The sequence below is a fragment of the Rhinoderma darwinii genome, chromosome 4 (genome assembly GCF_050947455.1).
Source record: "Rhinoderma darwinii isolate aRhiDar2 chromosome 4, aRhiDar2.hap1, whole genome shotgun sequence".
NCBI classification, from domain to species: Eukaryota; Metazoa; Chordata; class Amphibia; order Anura; family Rhinodermatidae; genus Rhinoderma; species Rhinoderma darwinii.
The window spans coordinates 353189373-353210395 of NC_134690.1; the positions used below are offsets into that span (position 1 = coordinate 353189373).

The 21023-nt window shown below is 40.6% G+C and overlaps 1 protein-coding gene across 1 annotated transcript in view; it reads left to right on the plus strand.

Moving 5' to 3' along the window:
- The first annotated feature begins 22 nt into the window (after nt 1-22).
- LOC142761309 (bifunctional protein GlmU-like) overlaps nt 23-21023 on the plus strand; it is a 71879-nt gene continuing 50878 nt past the window's right edge. The window contains exons 1-2 of the mRNA XM_075864494.1: nt 23-86; nt 1623-1688. Coding sequence (XP_075720609.1) covers nt 84-86; nt 1623-1688 — 69 coding nt within the window. The 5' untranslated portion in view covers nt 23-83. The remainder of the gene's footprint in view (nt 87-1622; nt 1689-21023) is intronic.

Genomic DNA, 21023 nt, shown 5'->3' on the forward strand with positions numbered 1-21023 from the left:
ACGACTAATAGTCTTTTAAAGGACAACAGCTCAGCCAAAAGTAAGTGTCACTCCAAAGCAAACAGTGGTCCTGCCCTTTAGTCATGGTGAGTTTAACTGTTGTCTGTCTCCTCTAAGTGGAATTAATCGTATAATTTGGAAGAACGAAGTTTTGTTTAATATGATTTGAACGATTAACAGATTACAGTGACATTCTCATGAATATATCTCCTCTTTATAGAGTTTATTATAGAGTCCCAATAACCAAAGTACCGACCGACTAACATATGTCCTACGACAATGTAATGTGTATATAAAAGAATGAATTCTCCTTTAGGGTTTCTAAAAGTAAATCTATTGGGTTTTGTTTTTTTTTTAAATCAGAGAGTTATCTCTCTTTATAGAGTGTGCCCCGAAGAGTTAAATGACAACCCCAGCGTTGCTACATCTGTACTATTTATTTTGCTTGAATCTGGGAAGTTATACTTTAAATATAAGGACGACGTTCTGGAGGTCAGCTAAGTTTATAAATGAGAGTTTATATATTCACCAATTCATGAATGCTTTATCCCTGTGACTGGATATAATCTTGATGGGCTGCATTTACAAATCTATCAGCGGCTTTGTAAGATATTCAGTTCTGAAGTGACCAACTGCTACAATATTTCTGGCCAATGTGTGTAAGAGATTATAGTTGATTGCAGTGGAGATGCATAATGCATAAACTCATCCATCATCCCTGCCCAGGCGCAATTTTTATTTAAAGTATTGGTAGCATTTTTTATATCGCTAACATTTTCACTTTTCATAAAATATGCTTACTCAGAAATGAATATCAATTTTTTTTTGTTTAACCAGGGACCAATGTCAAATGCAATGTGCATCTTTAAAGTTTACATTTTGATAAACTTTCTTAGTTTTTATTTGTTACTAATTTCATAAAAACTTTTATGAAAGTATTAATGTCTATCTATCTATCTATCTATCTATCTATCTATCTATCTATCTATCTATCTATCTATCTATCTATCTATCTATCTATCTATCTCATATCTATCTATCTATCTATCTATCTATCTATCTATCTATCTATCTATCTATCTATCTATCTATCTATCTATCTATCTATCTATCTATCATCTGTCTATCTATCTATCTATCTATCTATCTATCTATCTATCTATCTATCTATCTATCTATCTATCTATCTATCTATCTATCTATCTATCTATCTATCTATCTCATATCTATCTATCTATCTATCTATCTATCTATCTATCTATCTATCTATCTATCTATCTATCTGTCTGTCTGTCTGTCTGTCTGTCCGTCCGTCCGTCCGTCCGTCCGTCCGTCCATCCATCCATCCATCCATCCATCCATCCATCCATCCATCCATCCATCCATCCATCTATCTATCTATCTATCTATCTATCTATCTATCTATCTATCTATCTATCTATCTATCTATCTATCTATCTATCTATCTGTCTGTCTATCTATCTGTCTGTCTGTCTGTCTGTCTGTCTGTCTGTCTGTCTGTCTGTCTGTCTGTCTGTCTGTCTATAGATCTATCTGGATTTTGAACGTTTCCACTGTGTACATCCTCAAGTCAATGAATTGTTTTGATTTTGTCATGACAGACTTCAATACTTTACCTTGGGTTGTTACTACTTGCTTCATCTTCAGATACGTTTTCCTATGTTCAGGTAGGTTTTTTAATTATTGTAAATACTTTTAATTAATTCAAATGTATAGCCAGAAAAGACACTTCAAGCAACTGTTATACCGTATAATTTATTTCATTGACGTCTTCACAGCGACCCTCATAGTCTTCCTAATAGTCTCCATTCACCTGAACACGTGAATGTTCAGTCCTAATTAAAGGAGCGGGGGATTGAGATGCGCCAGTCAAACCTTGCAGCTTGAGTATATTTGCTCTATAATTTACACCATTTTCTGGCGTAAATTTGTCAACCACTCCCATCTTTACTAATCCCCGCCCACTTTAAGCATAGTTCCGTGAGAGGTGCAAATGCCCTAAAAGTTGCGACTTTTCTATGCGTAGAAAAATAATAAATTCCCCCCATAGAGAGATAGTCATGATATATTAAATTGTATAACAAGATGTTTTTCTCGTGCCTGGCTTTTCAGATTAAGTTTATTATTAAGCAGATCTTAACTCCTTCGCGCACTTTGGCGTACATGCACCTCCACGTGAGGGCATTTAATGGGTGCAGGGTATCTGCCCTGCTCTCCCCGTTGCTGATAAGGGACCCATCGCTGCTGAATTAGGCAATTAACCCCTTAGATGAGGCTGTCGATTGCGATCGCTGCATTTAATGGGTTTAGTGCAGATCGGCAGCCCCCACATGCAGTTTTGGGGGCTGCCAATGGTTGTCATGGCAACCGGAGGCTAGACGATGACCTCCGGGCTGCCATGTACGGAAGCCTATGAGGACCAGCCGGTGGCTGGTCCTCATAGGCCTCCTGTCAGAGTGAATGTCACGTCACAATGACAGTTAGGGTATGTGCACACGATAACGTCAATTGCGGCTGAAATTACGGAGCTGTTTTCAGGAGAAAACAGCTCCTGCATTTCAGACGTAATTGCTCGTACTCGCGTTTTGCGAGGCGTCAATTACGGCCGTAATTTGGAGCTGTTCTTCATTGAAGTCAATGAAAAACGGCTCAAATTACGTCCCAAGAAGTGTCCTGCACTTCTTTGACGACGCTGTTATTTTACGCGCCGTCTTTTGACAGTGACGCGTAAAATTACAGGTGGTCGGCCCAGTACGTCGGCAAACCCATTAAAATGAATGGGCAGATGTTTGCCGACGTATTGGAGCCGTGTTTTCAGGTGTAATTCGAGGCGTAAAACGCCTCTTTTACGCCTGAAAATAGGTCATGTGAACCCAGCCTTAGAATACATTACACTATGTGGGTAGTGTAATGTATTCCAGCAGCGATCAGAGCTGCAAATCTTCAAGTCCCTTGTGGGACAAAAAAAAAGTTTAAAAAAAGTTATAAAAATGTTTTACAAACGTGTAAAAATAAAAGTTATAAGTTACATAAACAAGAACTGCTTTTTTTCCTATAGTAAGACTTTTATTATAAGAATAAAATGAAAACGTTAAAAAAAGAACACATATTTGGTATCACCGCGTCCGTAAGGACCCAAACTTGAAAACTATAATGTTATTTTTCCCACACGGTGAACACTGCAAAAAAACGAAGTAAAAAACAATGCTAGAATCACTATTTTTTGGTCACCACCCTCCCAAAATATAGAATAAAAAGTGAACAAAAAGTCACATGTACCCCAAAACAGTACCAATAAAAACTACAACCCGTCCCGCAAAAAGTCCTTACACAGCTTTTATGACTAAAAAATAAAAAAGTTATAGCTCTCAGAATATGGGGACACAAAAAACTAATTATTTTATAAAGAAGTGATTGTATTGTGAAAATGTTGCAAAACATAAAAAAACCTATATACATAGGGTATCACCGTAATCGTAACGACCCGCAGAATAAAGTAAAATTGTAATTTATAGCCCAGGTTGGACACCGTAAAAAAAAAGAATAAAAAACATTGTCAGAGTTGATGGTTCTTGGTCACCTTGCTTGGCAAAAAATGTATAAAAAGTGATCAAAAAATCGCATGTACCCCAAAATGGTACCAATGAAAACTACAGATTGTCTCAAATAAGCCCTCACACAGCTCCGGTGGAGAAAAAATAGAGAAGTTCTGGCTCTCAGAATATAGCAACGCAAAACGTTCCAAAAGCGGATACGATTTGGCACCATTTATCAGTGTGACACTGGCCCACATATCTATGAATTATTGTTTATTTACCACATTATTATACCCTCTAAGGGCACATTCAGACGTGGCGGAATTACTGTTGAATTCCGCTGCGGACAGTCTGCAGTGGAATTCTGCAGCAGCCGTGTTTTACATTTGTTTCTATACAGTTTTAGGAAACTTAGTTCAGACGTTGCGGAAAATAACTGTGCGGAAATTAGGCTGCGGTGCAGAATTTTCCCTCCGCAGCATGCACATTATGTTGCAGAGAAGAAGCGGAATTTCACTGTCAAATATGCAAATGTTGGTGCAGATTCGTTGCGTAATTTCCCCCGAATCTGCACTAACATTTGCAGCGGAAAAATTCTGCCACGTCTGAACATGGCCTTATTGTACCCTGATGTACTCCTCACAGATTACATATGCCCCAACATTATAGAATGAAATACCAGCAAAACTCCAAACAGAACAACTACTAAGTAAAATCTGCGCTCCAAAAGCCAAATGGTGCTCCCTCCCTTCTGAGCCCTACAGCGTGCCCAAACGGCAGTTTACGTCCACATATATGGAATCACCATACCCGGAAGAACCCGATTAACATTTTATAAGGTATTTGTCTTCAGTGGCACTAAAATGGCATATGAGTGGAAAATTTAAATTTTCACTCTGCACCATCCGCTCTGCATTAACCCCTTTGCGCACCACAACTTAATAGTATGTTGTGGTGCGGGGGGTGATGTATGGAGCGGGTTAATGCGCTGGGCCCGCGCCATACGCTGTGGGTATCAGCTGTGTATTATAGCTGACACGGACAGGAACAGCGATCGCGCTCTTACAGGAGCCTATACAAATGACAATATATTGCAACACATTAGTATTGCAGTGTATTGTGCCAGGGATCTAATGATCGCTGGTTCAAGTCCCCTAAGGGGACTAATAAAATGTGTAAAAAAAAAAGTTAATAAAGTTATTATTAGTGAAAAAAATTTCATAAATATTTAAAGTAGAAAAAAAAGACCTTTCCCCATTTTTTCTCTAAAATTAGGTGAAAAAGAAAACAAAATACACAAAATTGGTATCACTGCGTCCGTAAAAGTCTAAACTGTAACAATATACCATTATTTAACTCGCACGGTGAACGCCGTAAAAAATAAATAATTTAAGACACCGCAATCGCTTTTTTGTTCACCTTAGCTCTCCAAATTAAAAAAAAAAAAAGTGCTCAAAAAGTTGTGTGTACCAATAAAAACTACGGCTCATCCCGCAAAGCCCTCACACCTCTCAATCGACCAAAAATAAAAAAAGTTATGCCTCTTACTTTGTAAAAGTAGTAAAATATTAAAAAAACTATATAAATTTGATATCACCGTAATCGTATTGAGTCGCAGAAAAAAATTGAGTTGCCGTTTTCACTACATGGTGGTAGCTGTAAAAACAAAACCCAAAAAACAATGGAGGAATTGCAGTTTTTTCCAATTTCAGCCGGCAAAAAATCTTATTTTCAGTTTCCCAGTATATTAAATGGTACATAATGGTGTCAATAGAAACTACAACTCCTCCCGCAATAAATAAGCCCTCACACCACTCTACTGACGGAAAAATAAAAAAGTTATGACTCTTCGAAAGCGGGGAGGGAAAAACGAAAAAGAAAAAGCAAAAAATTTATCAGTCTGGAAAAGGTTAATTAATTTCTAATAAAAAGCATTTATGACCACATGTGGTGTATTGCAGTACTTGGGAGAAATTGCTTTACAAATGTTGGGGTGCTTTTTCTCCTTTATCCTTGGTGAAAATGTAAAAATTCTACATTTTAGTGGAAATAATGTTGATATTCATTTTCGCTGCCTAATTCTAATAAATTCTGTAAAAGGCCCCTAGAATTCCTTAAGGGGTATAGTTTCCCAAATTGGGTAATTTTTGTGTGGTTTCCACTTTTATGTCCTCCCAGGGGCTTTGCAAATGCGACATGACACCCGAAAACCATTTCAGCTAAATTTGAGCTCCAAAAGCCAAATAGTGCTCCTTCCCTTCTAAGCCCCGCTGTGGGTCCAAACAGCAGTTTATTACCACATATGGCACATTGCCGTAATCGGGAAATATTGCTGTACAAATGTTGGGGTGCTTTTTCTTCTTTATTCCTTGTAAAAATTAAAACTTTCTATGTTTTTTTTAGAAAAAAAGTAGATTTTCATGTTCACACACTAATTCCAATGAATTCAGCAAAAAAAAACAAAAACTGTGGGGTCAAAATGCTAACTATACCCCTAGAAAAATTCCTTGAGGGTGTAGTTTCCAAAATGGGGTCACTTTTGGGGGGTTTCCACTGTTTTGGTCACTCCAGTGCATTGCAAATGTGACATGGCACTGAAAATTATTCCAGCACAATCAGCGCTCCAATATCCAAATGACGCTCCTTCTCTTCTGAGCCCTGCTGTGGATCCATATAGCAGTTTATTATCACATATGGGGTATTGCTATAATTAGGAGAAATTGCTTTTCAAATGTTGGGTTGTTTTTTCTCCTTTATTCCTAGTAAAAAATGTCTATGTTTTTTCAGAAAAAAAAGTAGATTTTCATCTTCATAGACTAATTCCAATGAATCCAGCAAATAAACTGTGAAGTCAAAATGCTAACTATACCCCTAGATAAATTCCTTGAGTGGTGTAGTTTCCAAAATTGGGTCACTTTTGGGGGGTTTCCACTGTTTTGATACCACAAGACCTCTTCAAACCTGACATGGTGCCTGAAATATATTTAAAAAAAGGAGGCCCCAAAATCCACTAGGTGTTCCTTTGGTTCTGAGGCCGGTACTTCAGTCCATTACCATACTAGGGCCACATGTGGGATATTTATAAAAGCTGCAGTATCTTGGCAATAAATATTGAGTTGCATTTCTCGGGTAAAACCTTCTGTGTTACAGAAAAAATTATTACTAATTAATTTTGGCAAAAAATATGAAATTTGTAAATTTCATCTCCACATTGCTTTAATTGCTGTGTGACGCCTAAAGGATTAAAACACTTTCTGAATGCTGTTTTGAATACTTTGAGGGGTGCAGTTTTCAAAATGGGGTGATTTATGGGGACTTTCTAATATATAAGGCCCTCAAAGCCACTTCAGATCTGAACTAGTCCCTGAAAAAATAGGCTTTTGAAATTTTCTTGAAAATGTGAGATTTGAATTGCTGCGAAAGTTCTAAGCCTTGTAACTTCATAGAAAAATAAAAGAACATTAAAAAAATTATGCAAACATAAAGTAGACATATGGGATATGTGAAATAGTAACTATTTTGTGTGGTATTATTCTGTTTTACATTAAAATTTATAAAAATGCTAATTTTTACACATTTTCAGAAAATTTTGGTGTTTTTTCACAAATAAATATTCAATTTATCGACCACATTTTTTCACTACTATAAAGTACAATATGTCATGAGAAAACAATCTCAGAATCGCTTGGATAGGTAAAAGCATTCCAAAGTTAATACCACATAAAGTGACACATGTCAGATTTAAAAAAATCAGCTTTGTCCTCAAGCCCAAAACAGGCTCAGTCCTGAAGGGGTTAAAGCTGACAATACACATTAAACAGTAACCGACTGAACCCGCCGATCTTGGCAGGATCAGTCAATGATCTAATGTGTATGGGGATCTGCTGACTCTCCCCCGGCGGCAGATGTTAGGGGAAAAAAGGATCAATTATTTGGAGCATAGTAAATGAAATGTTACAAATTCCAATTCTATCGTTTGACACTTCCTGCTATGGTAAAACTCTTCTACAACGTAACATGAACAGCATTGCTCTTTACAACTGGACTTACTATAAAACATGATGACCAATCTCATCTACCACTGGATGGTATTAAATTAAACATTTCCTCTAATGATGGTTTTAGACATTAGATTTTTTATGTTAATTTAATCACTCAAACTTGAACAAAAAAATCCATTGCACGTCCACCCTTGAATACCTTGTTGTTGTTTTCTTTGCCTAAATAGGTCCAAATTTTTGTGATGATTAGTTTCTTAATATATCTTTAACCCCTTAATCATACCTCCCAACTTTCAAGTATCGCAAAGAGGGACAACCAATGCGGCGTGCATAGCTTTGTTGCAGTATTTTTTTTCCTTTCAAGCCATGCCTATAACCCCACCCAATAACCGCCCATACACACGCGGTTCAGCCCAAACAATATCATACTCCCATAGTGCCTCCCCACAGTATAATGCCACCATAGAACCCCCACACAGTATAATGTCAAATAGCTTCCCCCACAGTACAATGCCAAATAGCTGCCCCCGCCCAGTATAATGCCACCATACAGTATAATGCCCTCATAGATTCAGTCATACAATATAAAGCCAACATAGATGCCCGCATACAGTATAATGCCCCATAGCTGTCCCTATAAAGCATAATGCCACCATAGCTGCCCCCATACAGCATAATACCCACATAGCTGCCCCCATACAGTATAATGCCCACACAGATGCCCCCGCCCAGTATAATGCCCCATAGTGCCACAATGCCCTGTAAATAGTGCCACAGTTTCCACTGTAGATAGTGTCACAGTGCCCACTGTAGATAAAGTGCCAGTGCCCACAGTGCTCATGTAGATAGTGCCACACTCCTCTCAAGCTTACTGCCCCCTGTAGATAGCTCCACCCTGCCTGTCGATAGCGCTAACACCCAGTGTAGATAGCTCCATTGGGGCTCCCTCTAGGAGCGGAATCCCCAGCCATAGCATTGGCCAGGCTGTGGCTGGGGATTCCGTTCCAGGAGGAGTCCCTGATGTCACCATCCACATATGGATAGTGATGCCAAGGGCTTCTCCAGGAAGGGAATCCCTGGCCAGAGGGTTGGCAACGCTCTGGCTGGGGATTCCTCTCCAGGAGCAGCCCCTGACGTCACTATCCATGTATGGATAGTGGCATGAGGGGCTTCTCAAGGAGTAGATTCCCCGGCCAGAGCGTTGGCAATACTGTGGCCGGGGGTTCCGCTTCAGGAAGAGCCGCTGATGTCACTGTCCATATATGGACAGTGACGCCAGGGGCTTCTCCATGAGCGTAATCCCCGGCCAGAGCGCTGGCAATGCTCTGGCCGGGGATTTCACTTCAGGAAGATCCCCTGACGTTACTGTCCATATTTGGCAAGTGTTGTTACGGGCTTTAAAATCTCGGAATCCCTGGCCAGGCCAAAGCGTCGGCAACCTTCTGGCCGAGGATTCTGCTCCTGGAGGAGCCACTGACATCACTGTCCATATATGGACAGTGACGTCAAGGGCTTTCCCAAGACAGGAGTCCCCAGCCAGAGAGCTTGCGCTTCTCTTGCCTGGGACGCTAGAGCAGGGAGCTGACGGTTCCCTGCTTCAGCATTGGATTCAACTATATCTGAGGACGCAGATACAATTGAAACCAGGACATTCCACTGGTCGCCCAAGACAGCGGGACACTTCCCGGGAATCTGGGACTGTCCCGCTGAGACTGGGAGGGTTGGGAGGTATGCCTTAATGACTAGACCTGAAAAGGACTTAATGATTAGCAAAATGTTTTCATTTTTGCCTCTCTGCATTTCAGCAGCAATAACTTTTTTCATTGATGTGGCTGTATGAGGCCTTGTTTTATGTGGGAAAAATTGTATTTTCTTTTCTGTGCGGTTTGGGGGTACAAATAAATTACTGTGATTTTCGGTATAATTTTTTTTCGTTTATTTTAAATACCATTCCTGTTTCACGCTAAATAACCGTTAAATTAGTTCTTCAGATTATGGTCTTTCAGTTATGTAATATGTGTAGGCTTTTTGTTTTTATGTAATTTATGGTCAATAAAATATATTTTATGCAAAATAATGACTTTATTTGTGAACATTTTTTTATTGTTATTATTTTTTTTAAATGACCTTTTAACAACTTTATTTTATACTTATAATGTATAAGGATACTACTGTATGCTAATACATTACACTGTGTCATTATGAATAGACGTCTCTGGGTTTTCTCTAGGTCACCAGGGCTGACTGCATAGGGTTTCCCCATTTTTCAATCGCGTCACCCTGTTTCCGTTCCTCCGACCCCAGCCGTATTCAGGAGACTTTTCTAAGTATAGGAGATGTTAGTAACAGCTATTACTAAGAGCATCAGAGCTCACTGTAGCTGTAGTCTTTTGATGTTGCTGTAGACTTGGGATCTGCACCACCCGCTGTATAAAGATAGTGGGCGGTTGGGAATTGGTTAAATTGGTCTAGGTCGGAAACATCACACCACTGGGGGGAGTTTAGGGGCTTACTGCATAATGTGCATAAAATGCATTTATTACTGAGTCCAATGTATAATCAGTATGGAGCCAACTCCTAAGCTCCCCCTAGTGGTGGCTGTATGAAGAAAGAATTTTATTATTTAAAGGGGTTATGCGGAGACCAAAAATTATTAGCAGTGTTTTTACTGCAGTATGTGAGTACACGCGCTAATATAAAGTACATTCCGATCCCCTGTCGCGCTGATTCTGAGATTTTCATAGATTTTCTTAGTGCTGCCTGGGGACCGGAAGTCTAGTTGCACAGCCTTCTTTGATGACGATACGACTTTTCGTCATGTGACCGGCCCCGCTGTACTCTATGTACAAGCAGGAGCAGTAGTATAGCGATTGTCATCAAAGAAGGCTGTGCAACTAGACTTCCGGTCCCCCGGCAGCGCTATAAAAATGTATGACATTTTCAGAATCAGCACGATGCGGGATCAGAATGTATATTAGCGAGTGCACTCACATACTGCAGTGAGTACACTGCTAATAATTTTTGGTCCCCGCATAACCCCTTTAAGGGCATGCCCCCACGTGGCGGATTTCCTCCGCAACTGTCCGCATCAATGCCGCACAGAATCTGCGTTGCAGATTCTGCCGCGGATCTGCCCAAAATGTGCAGTAAATTGATGCGGACTAGCTGCTGCGGACTGCGGTAAAAGTGCTTCCCTTCTCCCTATCAGTGCAGGATAGAGAGAAGGGACAGCACTTTCCCTAGCGAAAGTAAAAGAATTTCATACTTACCGGCCGTTGTCTTGGTGACGCGTCCCTCTTTCTGCATCCAGCCCGACCTCCCTGGATGACGCGGCAGTCCATGTGACCGCTGCAGCCTGTGATTGGCCTGTGATTGGCTGCAGCCTGTGATTGGCTGCAGCCGTCACTTAGACTGAAACGTCATCCTGGGAGGCCGGACTGGAGACAGAAGCAGGGAGTTCTCGGTAAGTATGAACTTATATTTTTTTTTACAGGTTGCTGTATATTGTGATCGGTAGTCACTGTCCCGGGTGCAGAAACAGTTACTGCCGATCGCTTAACTCTTTCAGCACCCTGGACAGTGACTATTTACTGACGTCTCCTAGCAACGCTCCCGTCATTACGGGAGCCCCATTGACATCCTCAGTCTGGCTGTAGACCTAGAAATACATAGGTCCAGCCAGAATGAAGAAATGTCAAGTTAAAAAAGCAAGACGCATCCGCAGCACACATAACATGTGCATGACAGCTGCGGACTTCATTGCGGAAATTCGAATCTCCATTGAAGTCAATGGAGAAATTCTGCCATGAGTCCGCAACCAGTCCGCCACTGGTCCGCAACAGACAGAGCATGCTGCGGACACCAAATTCCGCTCCGCAGCCTATGCTCCGCAGCGGAATTTTACGCCTCGTCTAAACGAACACTTCTAAATAGAAGTGGAAGTCAATGGAGAAACGGCTCCGCTGCGGATTAACGCTGCGGAGTGTCCACAGCGGAATTCAAGTGAAATTCCGCCACGTGTGAACCCAGCCTAACTCTACGCCAATGCAGGGGATTTGGAACTCTGTATCAGAAAAACAGAGCTCTGAAATATGATAATATATATTAAGAAATTAATCAGCACAGATTTTTAGATCTAAAAATGAAATGGTATTAAAAGTTGGACATTAACTTTAAATTACAAATATTACAAAAATCTAGATCCTTGGAATCAATTGCAGTTGCAGAGAAATGCTATTAATAATTCTCAGCAGCTTCTATCCGTAACCTGATTTCTCTGTTATTAATCCTTTCAACTTGTGAAAATGTGATATGTATCCTTCAACATTTTGCACTTCTCACATGTTTATACACAAACTTTATATGTTACTACCTGTATATAATTTATAAACATCGAAGTGTTTTCAGGCCACAAAATGATTTATTTTGCATGTATATTTTTGGAAGAACTTATAATTATTTTTGCATTCATGGGGAGAATTGGAAAGTTGAATTGAACAAAGATTAAATGCCTAAAGGAACTTCAAGGCAAAAAATGGAAGAAGGAAAATCAATTTTCCCAGCCAGAGAGATTTATATGGCTTTCTTTGTTATTTGAATCAATAGTTCTGTTCCTGTGAATAGCTGAATAATCACTTTTTTGTATAGTGTTGGTATACATGTAGACTGAGTCACTGAACCTTCAGTTGCAGCACTTTTGATCATTAACAGATTTTTGCTGTTATCCTGATTTCTCCACATCTGTGAATTTTAGTTACAGCTTCGAGCAGAGCAATTATTACATGCTGTGTGTCCAGCATGCCTTGCTAAAATAAATTGATTCTTCAAATACACATTTCCATTTAAAAAAAAGCACATGAAATGTAAAGCACAATAGATCTTGTAAAATGAGCATGAACCCCCCGGTAAGATGTCTTGGAGTAAAATGCGTTTAGTGACGTGATTATATTCACAGGGGACCCCACTGATGTTGGCTTTTATAGATTCCGCTATCATCACAATTTAACATTGAGCTGACATCTTAAACTTTAATTATGAAGCAATACGAAAAAAAAAAATTTTTAAATTCTGTATACTGTACTTTCAAGTATTTTTATTTCTTATGGTATAATCCACTCTGAGTCGAAAACTTGATTAACCAATGATGTTTCTTAGCTGTTGCAGAGATGTGCTCCATAATACCCTGTAGTGGTTAGTTCCATAACATATGGTGCACTCCAAATACCCTAAGGTCGCCATATGTGGTGGAATCCCTGCGTTACCACGTTTGTTTTTACTGCTAGGTTAAATTGGTACAATGTAAGCACAGGAGGTGCGTTCACATACATCAGTTGCATCAGCATCAGTTTTTTGTCTTTCAAGTGGTTACAACTGATGCAAAAGCTGATGCAAAAATGTATCAGGCTAAGTTCACACTTGCGTTGTATCTGTTACGCTGATCTGTTTTTAGATTTTAATAAGATTTTTAACGGATCAATTTTTATCCTTATTCTGTTCTAAAAACGGAACACCAGGCTTTTTCACAATTTTTTACTACAAAACCATCACTTGTCATCGGTTTTCGTTAGTTGTCATCAGTTTTTACCATTCGTTTTTAACATCAGTTTTTACCACAGTGGTCAATCAAAAAGGCAGTCTAGGGTGTGAAAATGTGCCAATTTTTATCAGAGTGGTGCATAGGTTGTGAAAGATTGGATACATGATAGATTTGACATGTTGTGTACTTGTGATTTCACAAAACTTCTGACATGATCCTGGCTTGTCAGGGCTCTCCTCCTCTGCTCCGGCTTCAGTGCTACACTGAAGTCTTTCACACACATTGTAATGTCAGGTGTGTCATATTCAGTGCAGCGCCGGGGACGGCGCTGAGAGGGAGAGCCCAGAAGGCAGCTGCTGTCCACTCACCTCACCTCAGATCAGATCTTTGAAGCAGCCTTTGAACCTGCAAAGGCGCCAAACACTAGCCCTAACTTTAGGGTGGAGTTGGTTTTTGGCACCTTTAGGGTATGTTCACACGGCCAAATTTCAGACGTATACGAGGCGTAATATGCCTCGTTTTACGTCTGAAAATATGGCTACAATACGTCGGCAAACATCTGCCCATTCATTTGAATGGGTTTGCCGACGTACTGTGCAGACGACCTGTTATTTACGAGTCGTCGTTTGACAGCTGTCAAACGACGACCCGTAAATTTACTGCCTCGGCAAAGAAGTGCAGGGCACTTCTTTGCCACGTAATTTGAGCCGTTCTTCATTGAAATCAATGAAGCACGGCTCAAGGTTTACGAGCGTCTCAGACGCCTCGTAAATTACGAGGAGGAGCTTTTACGTGTGAAACGAGGCAGCTGTTAACAGTCTGTCTTTTCACACGTAACTGCCTCTCAGCGTGTGAACATACCCTTACAGCTACCCAATCCCACACCACATCTCCTACCCACTGCACACCCCGCCGGGACTGATGTTGTTTCCATTCACACAACAGGGTCCTGGTGTAGGACGTTAAAAATGTCTGTCTTGGTCTGTTTTTGACGGCCGTTTGCATCCGTTTTGCATTTGATCCATGTCCGTGTTTCCGTTATTGACGGCCGATTGTGACTGGTTTTGCATCCGTTTTCCACTGTCCGTTTTAAAAACAGATGAATTTCATTTGTAGATAATGCCACAGTGCCCTCTGTACATAGTGTCACACTGATCTCTGTAGATAGTGCCACATACCCACTGCAGATAATGCCTCAGTGCCCTCTGTAGATAGTGCCACACACTCCCTGCAGATATTACCACACAGTTCCCTGTAGATAGTGTCACCCAGCCCCCTGTAGACCACACCACACACACCACCTCCAGATAGTGCTACACAGCCCCCTGTAGATAGTGGCACTCACACCAGTCTGTCGATAGTGCCCTCCAAGCATCCCCTCTAGATAGTCTCACCTACGCACCACCTGTAGATAGCGCCACCCATGCCCCCTGTAGATAGCGCTATCTTCTTCTAGATAGCGCCATTGGGGCTCCCTCTAAGAGTGGAATCCCCAGCCAGAGTGCTGCCGATGTCACTGTCTATACATGGAGAGTCGGTCACAAAAACTACTTTTTTACAGTTATTCAGGAACTAAGATCGCCGACCTACTGTATATGTATGCTGCTAATCTGTGATCTGTGCTGCTGGGGGGAGGAGTTCTGAGCTGAATCAGTCTCCTCCCCCCTCTGGCAGCTGACAATATAGTCTCTCCTTACCTTGCCTACAGATAGGTAACATGGGATCCACAGTAGTAAATGTATATATTGTGTGACATAAACAGTGTGCACTCCCTCCCTTAGAAACCAATGACAATATATTGAAATAAAACAATAAAGGCTGAGTGAGCTAGTGTATGTTTCATATCTGCTGTCGGTATGTAGAGCTTTACAATCTTAACAAGCTGAGAACTACTGATCCTTCCCTGACAAGCAGGGTAGAAAGTCATTACTATTAGCTGCTTTGGAGCGAACAGAGGATCACTATGTGCAGGGAGAGTGACTGAGCATGCGTGTCACCCAGCATTCATCTCAGTCGATGAATATGCATATTGTTATACACGTTGAACACCAGGTGGCGTGATGTAATGTCGGTAAATGTCAGAACTCTTTACTAGATTGCAAATGGCACACATTTTTTATGATCTATTCAATTTATATGATATCAAATGGTGGGACGACCCTTTTAATAATTTTCCCAATGAAAAATTGTTTGTTTCATGGAATATATCACACCCTTGCTTTGCACCACATATACTTTCCTTGAATGATAGTAAAGTAAATTCTAACCATGGAAGCATATACTACTAGCCACCGAGAAAAATACGGATGGAGCAAATTTCCATTATTCAGAACTGATTATAAATTTTTGGGATCATTAACAATAATTATTACGTCTATGGTCTCCATTGATTTTCCTACTCTTCCTGATTGTAAACTGATTAAAGGGCTGGCTTAAAGAGGCTCTGTCACCAGATTTTGCAACCCCTATCTGCTATTGCAGCAGATCGGCGCTGCAATGTAGATTACAGTAACGTTTTTATTTTTAAAAAACGAGCATTTTTGGTCAAGTTATGACCATTTTTGTATTTATGCAAATGAGACTTGCAAAAGTACAACTGGGCGTGTTTACAGTAAAAGTCCAACTGGGCGTGTATTATGTGTGTTACATCTGGGCGTGTTTACTTCTTTTACTAGCTGGGCGTTCTGACGAGAAGAATCATCCAATTCTCTTCAGAACGCCCAGCTTCTGGCAGTGCAGACACACAGCGTGTTCTCGAGAGATCACGGTGTGACGTCACTCACTTCCTGCCCCAGGTCCTGCATCGTGTCGGCCACATCGGCACCAGAGGCTACAGTTGATTCTGCAGCAGCATCAGCGTTTGCAGGTAAGTAGCTACATCGACTTACCTGCAAACGCCGATGTTGCTGCAGAATCAACTGTAGCCTCTGGTGCCGATGTGTCCTCGCTTGTCTGACACGATGCAGGACCTGGGGCAGGAAGTGAGTGACGACACAGCGTGATCTCTCGAGAACACGCTGTGTGTCTGCACTGCCAGAAGCTGGGCGTTCTGAAGAGAAGTGGATGATACTTCTCGTCAGAACGCCCAGCTAGTAAAAGAAGTAAACACGCCCCGATGTAACGAACACAATACACGCCCAGTTGGACTTTTACTTTAAACACGCCCAGTTGGACTTTTGCAAGCCTCATTTGCATAAATACAAAAATGGTCATAACTTGGCCAAAAATGCTCGTTTTTTAAAAATAAAAACGTTACTCTTATCTACATTGCAGCGCCGATCTGCTGCAATAGCAGATAGGGTTGGCAAAATCTGGTGACAGAGCCTCTTTAATATTCACCAAATAACACTGCTGTAGAAGGGAAAGTAGCCAGGTGTAGAATCCGCAGTAGTTCTGAATGTGTCAATGACATCTTGTCATTTGAAACCGTAACTTGTATCAGTACCATAATAGTGGAAACTCTGATACTGTGATGTTATGCGACAACAGATGCCTTGTATTTGCTGATGGTAAAACTCCTCCACAATAAACACAATGATTAGGGTTCCACCTAGATCACACCTGGTATAATTGGTATCAGGGTCCGCCTTAGGGTGTGAGACTTCTGCAGTCGCACAGGGCGCATCACAAGTCACCACTGAAGGGGGCATTACTGGCCCTCCTGGCCCTGGGTACCCAAACTTGCACCTACTATTTTACACTTCAAGCAATGGAAAGACGACTGCATAAAATGCAGCTACATTTTCTAGTTTATTGATTGTAAAGTGTTATTTGGGCTCCTTATGACAATGTTATTTGAGCAGTATATGATTTTATTTGGGCAATCTATGGTAAGCATCATGCACGGGGCATAAATCAACCTGTGGCCCGCCCTGATTGGCATAAAGGCTTTTTTTTTTATCAATGTTTTAATGCTTAAGTGAAGAATTTAACAAATGTAGCTATGGCATAAACATGTATATACGTTTTGGTAAAGTTGAACCTACAGATGTACTGATTTGGACAGTACATATTTTGGACTCTACTATCCAATTCTTATGTCAGGAGGAAGAGATTGTACCTATTTTTTATTTCAAAATATTATCTTTCACTTGTCATGAAATCACTGGCATTGCTGACCATGAGGACAACCAAAGACTTGATATAAACATCTTTCCTTTGTAATTGCTAACAAATGAACAATTCATTGCATGACCTTGACCCCCCCCATCCTCATGCAGCTGCCTGTCCGACCTACCCCTTGTCCCAGTTCAGCAGTTTCAGATAATTTAGTAATAATCCCCTGTGATAATGGTTTGGTGTGATTACACATGTCTGTGACCATCTATATTAAATTCAGTAGTCACAGGTCACATCTTGGCTTTCAAGTGTTAATCGCTTTTGTTCTATTGTGCCCTTTGACCCGGAGGTAAGGAACTCTGTATCCTTGGCACAGCTTGGTGGGATGACCTAGCAACCCAATTAATGGTATAATTATGCAGAATATTGTGTGGCATGTGTTTATTATTAACATACACAGAGAAGGGAGGATAGACAGCAATTAAAGGGAGAGCAAGGTGTGTGATTTCCATATTGCCCGGAGAATCATCCTATGTATTAAGTATGTGTCTTGTCAATCAAGTATTCTTAGGAAAATATTTATCTGTTAGACTTTCCTTTGGGACAACATGTTATTGGTCATCCAATTATATTAGTGGCAAACAAATGCTATAAACCAATAATTGTTCCTATTAGCCGTATGGAATGGTGGTAAAACATTGTTCCTAATGACGAGAACTGGAAGTCAATATTATCCTCTACATAGTGGTAAAATATTTTACAGTGTCGTATGTGAAAAATTATTCTGCCAATTTAGACCCTGGCCCATTAAAAATCGTAATCTGATTTCACCAGGAGCCTAAAGACACAAGCATCATTGTTTGACAAGAAATTTGCTACCATTATTCAGGAAAAATGTACGTGTTCCTTACATGCAGTAAGATATTGTTGCAGACTTCTATTTACATCTAAGGGCATGGCCAGACATGGCGTATTTCTGCCGATACCGTACGCATCAATGCCGCACATAATCCGCGTTTCAGATTCTGTTGAATTTTGAATTTTGAATCTCCATTGAAGTCAATGGAGAAATTCCGCAATGTGTCCGCAACAAGTCCGCTACACGTCCGCAACAGCCAGTGTATGATGCGAACACCAAATTCCGCACCGCAGCCTATGGTCCGCAGCGGAGTTTTCCGCCACGTGTGCACGAACCTAACTAAAAAGTTGTGGAAACCAATGGAGAAAATGTCCGCTGCGGATTTCCGCAGCGGACCGGCCACAGCGGAATTCCAGAGCAATTCCGCCACGTCTGGCCATGCCCTTATAAGTGGAATGATAAACTTTATATCACTTTGTATAAACTGACCTTTAGTCACATAAAAAAATAAATTCTGGGTTAAATATAGCTTCTAATAATGCAGAACATGTGACCCATAATAAAAAGAGTTCAAATGACATCTTACCTTAATTAAAGGCTATGTAAATCTTTGAAAGTGATTTTTTAAAAATAAAAATGTCTATCAGTGTGATTGGTGCAACTTTCAAATTAGTTTTTATTAAAAATTATTTTTACATTTTGAGATACAGCTGCTTTATATCCTGTATACAGAGCAGCTGTATCGTTCACTAAGACCTGAATCCATCAGTCCCGTGGAGGTGATAGATTATAGGTGGATCCTGCGTGTCACAGACCCGCTGACACTGAACCTGTCAGTCCCGCGGAGCTGACGGGTACAGGATTCAGCGCTGTATACAGAATACAGAGTAGATGTAACTCTAAAAGGAAAAATAATTTTTAATAAAAACTAATTTGAAAGTTGCAGCAAACAAACTGACTGACATTTTTATTAAAAAATTAAATAAAAAAACTTTCAAAGGTTTACATAGCCTTTAAATCCTAAAGGCTATATCTACATTCACAACCCTATTGAAATAAAAAGTGAAGCAACTTTGCAAATGGCCTTGAATAAAAAATTTCAAAAATTTTGTGTGTATAGCTCATATGCAGGTCTAAGCATCTCCATGGTAACAGACTACAAACTCTGTGTAGTCTGATCCTATAGTCTAAGGGTATGTGCACACGTTTTCGTGGCGTTTTTTACGTCTGTTTTTGGAGCTGTTTTCATTGGAGTCTATGAGAAAACAGCTCCAAAAACGTCCAAAGAAGTGTCCTGCACTTCTTTTGACGAGGCTGTATTTTTACGAGTCGTCGTTTGACAGCTGTCAAACGACGACGCGTAAATAACAGGTCGTCTGCACAGTACGTCGGCAAACCCATTCAAATGAATGGGCAGATGTTTGCCGACGTATTGTAGCCCTATTTTCAGGCGTAAAACGAGTCATAATACGCCTCGTTTACGTCTGAAAATAGTTCGTGTGAACCCAGCCTTACTCCTTACACTCTGCCCCTTACTTCTTCCTTACATACATTCAGTAGGACATAATGTAAGAGACAACATAATTATATATGAATATTTGAAGTGTGAAATGCTCTGTAAGACGAAAAGAATGAATATATGAATTCTTTTATATGAATATCATTTTGATTTAGATATTGTGGCAGGATCCTTATTTTTTTTAATTTTTCAGGTGCTTACCTTATTATTATGCTCTTTCCTGACTAAGGATAGTTTCTGAAATGCACGTAAAAAGTTATATCCTTGTATTTGTACATAGTAAGATGATACCATATTCAGCTCCTCATATATAACATGGTAGCGGTACCACCATCAGAAATATCTGGGCCCCATACTGGCAATCAGGGCCGCCATCAGGAATTTCAGGGCACCATACAGCTAAATTGTCTGGGCCCCCCTACCGTGGCACCGCCCGTTAAGGATACTCCGTCCAGCACCATATCACACCCTTTGTATGATACATAACTAATAACTTTTTATTTGGCCGAAAGATTTTGAAGCCTGCCACCACGACAAGGTAGACTCTTTTGGCAGGGCCCTACTCTACTCTAACGTAAAAATATATAGACTTTATTCCTTTTTCTGCAGATTTAATTAATATAACACTTAAAGGGGTTTCCCAGCCCCTAAAAATTTATGTCCTATCCTCAAGATAGGCCATCAATAGCTGATGGGTCGGGGTCCAACTACCGGGACCCCCGCCGATCAGCTGTTTTGAAGGGAGTGCAGTGCTTGTACGAGTGCTGCTACCCCTTCATTTCTACTTGCTCACTGTGAATCGTTGACACAGATGTAGTGCAATTCAGAGTATTACAGCCTTCTCACATTCACTTCATTGGGAGAGGGCTGCAATACTGTGAATCACCGCTACATCTGTGTCGACGATTCACAGTGAGCAAGTAGAAATGAAGGGGTAGTAGCGCTCGTACTGACCCCAAATTTATTGATGGCCTATCCTGAGAACCTTTTAGCAAACTCATGCTGCCCTAACAATGGACACAAGCCAGTGCTAAAGCTATGACTTCTCTTATATGACGCAGAACTTTAGAGTAACCAATAGTTTAGTTTAATCAGTGCACCTGTCACTATAGCATACTGTCCGCAGTTAGGGCAACATTACCAGGCCGACAGGTTCACATAAAAAAAATAGAAGATACAGGATTTGTTTTGGTACAATCTTAAAACCCCATCTATGATCAAAAATAGATGCATAAGAGCAAAGGAGAAAAAAGGTTGTTAAAACAATGGCCTAACAATTGCGGTCACAGGGGGGTGGGTCAACCTGGTATTTAACGAAGCGTTAGGACGGTGTATGCTGCGTCTTATATAATTTACTAATGCTGCCCAGCCGGATGTGGTAGTGGGCCTTGTGTACCAGGCCATGAAGGCAAGAGGAGCGAGTAGTGGGGAGTACGTTTGTTTACATTTTTATGTCGGTTCTGGGGTCCATGCTTAAGGTGGACGAGGCTAT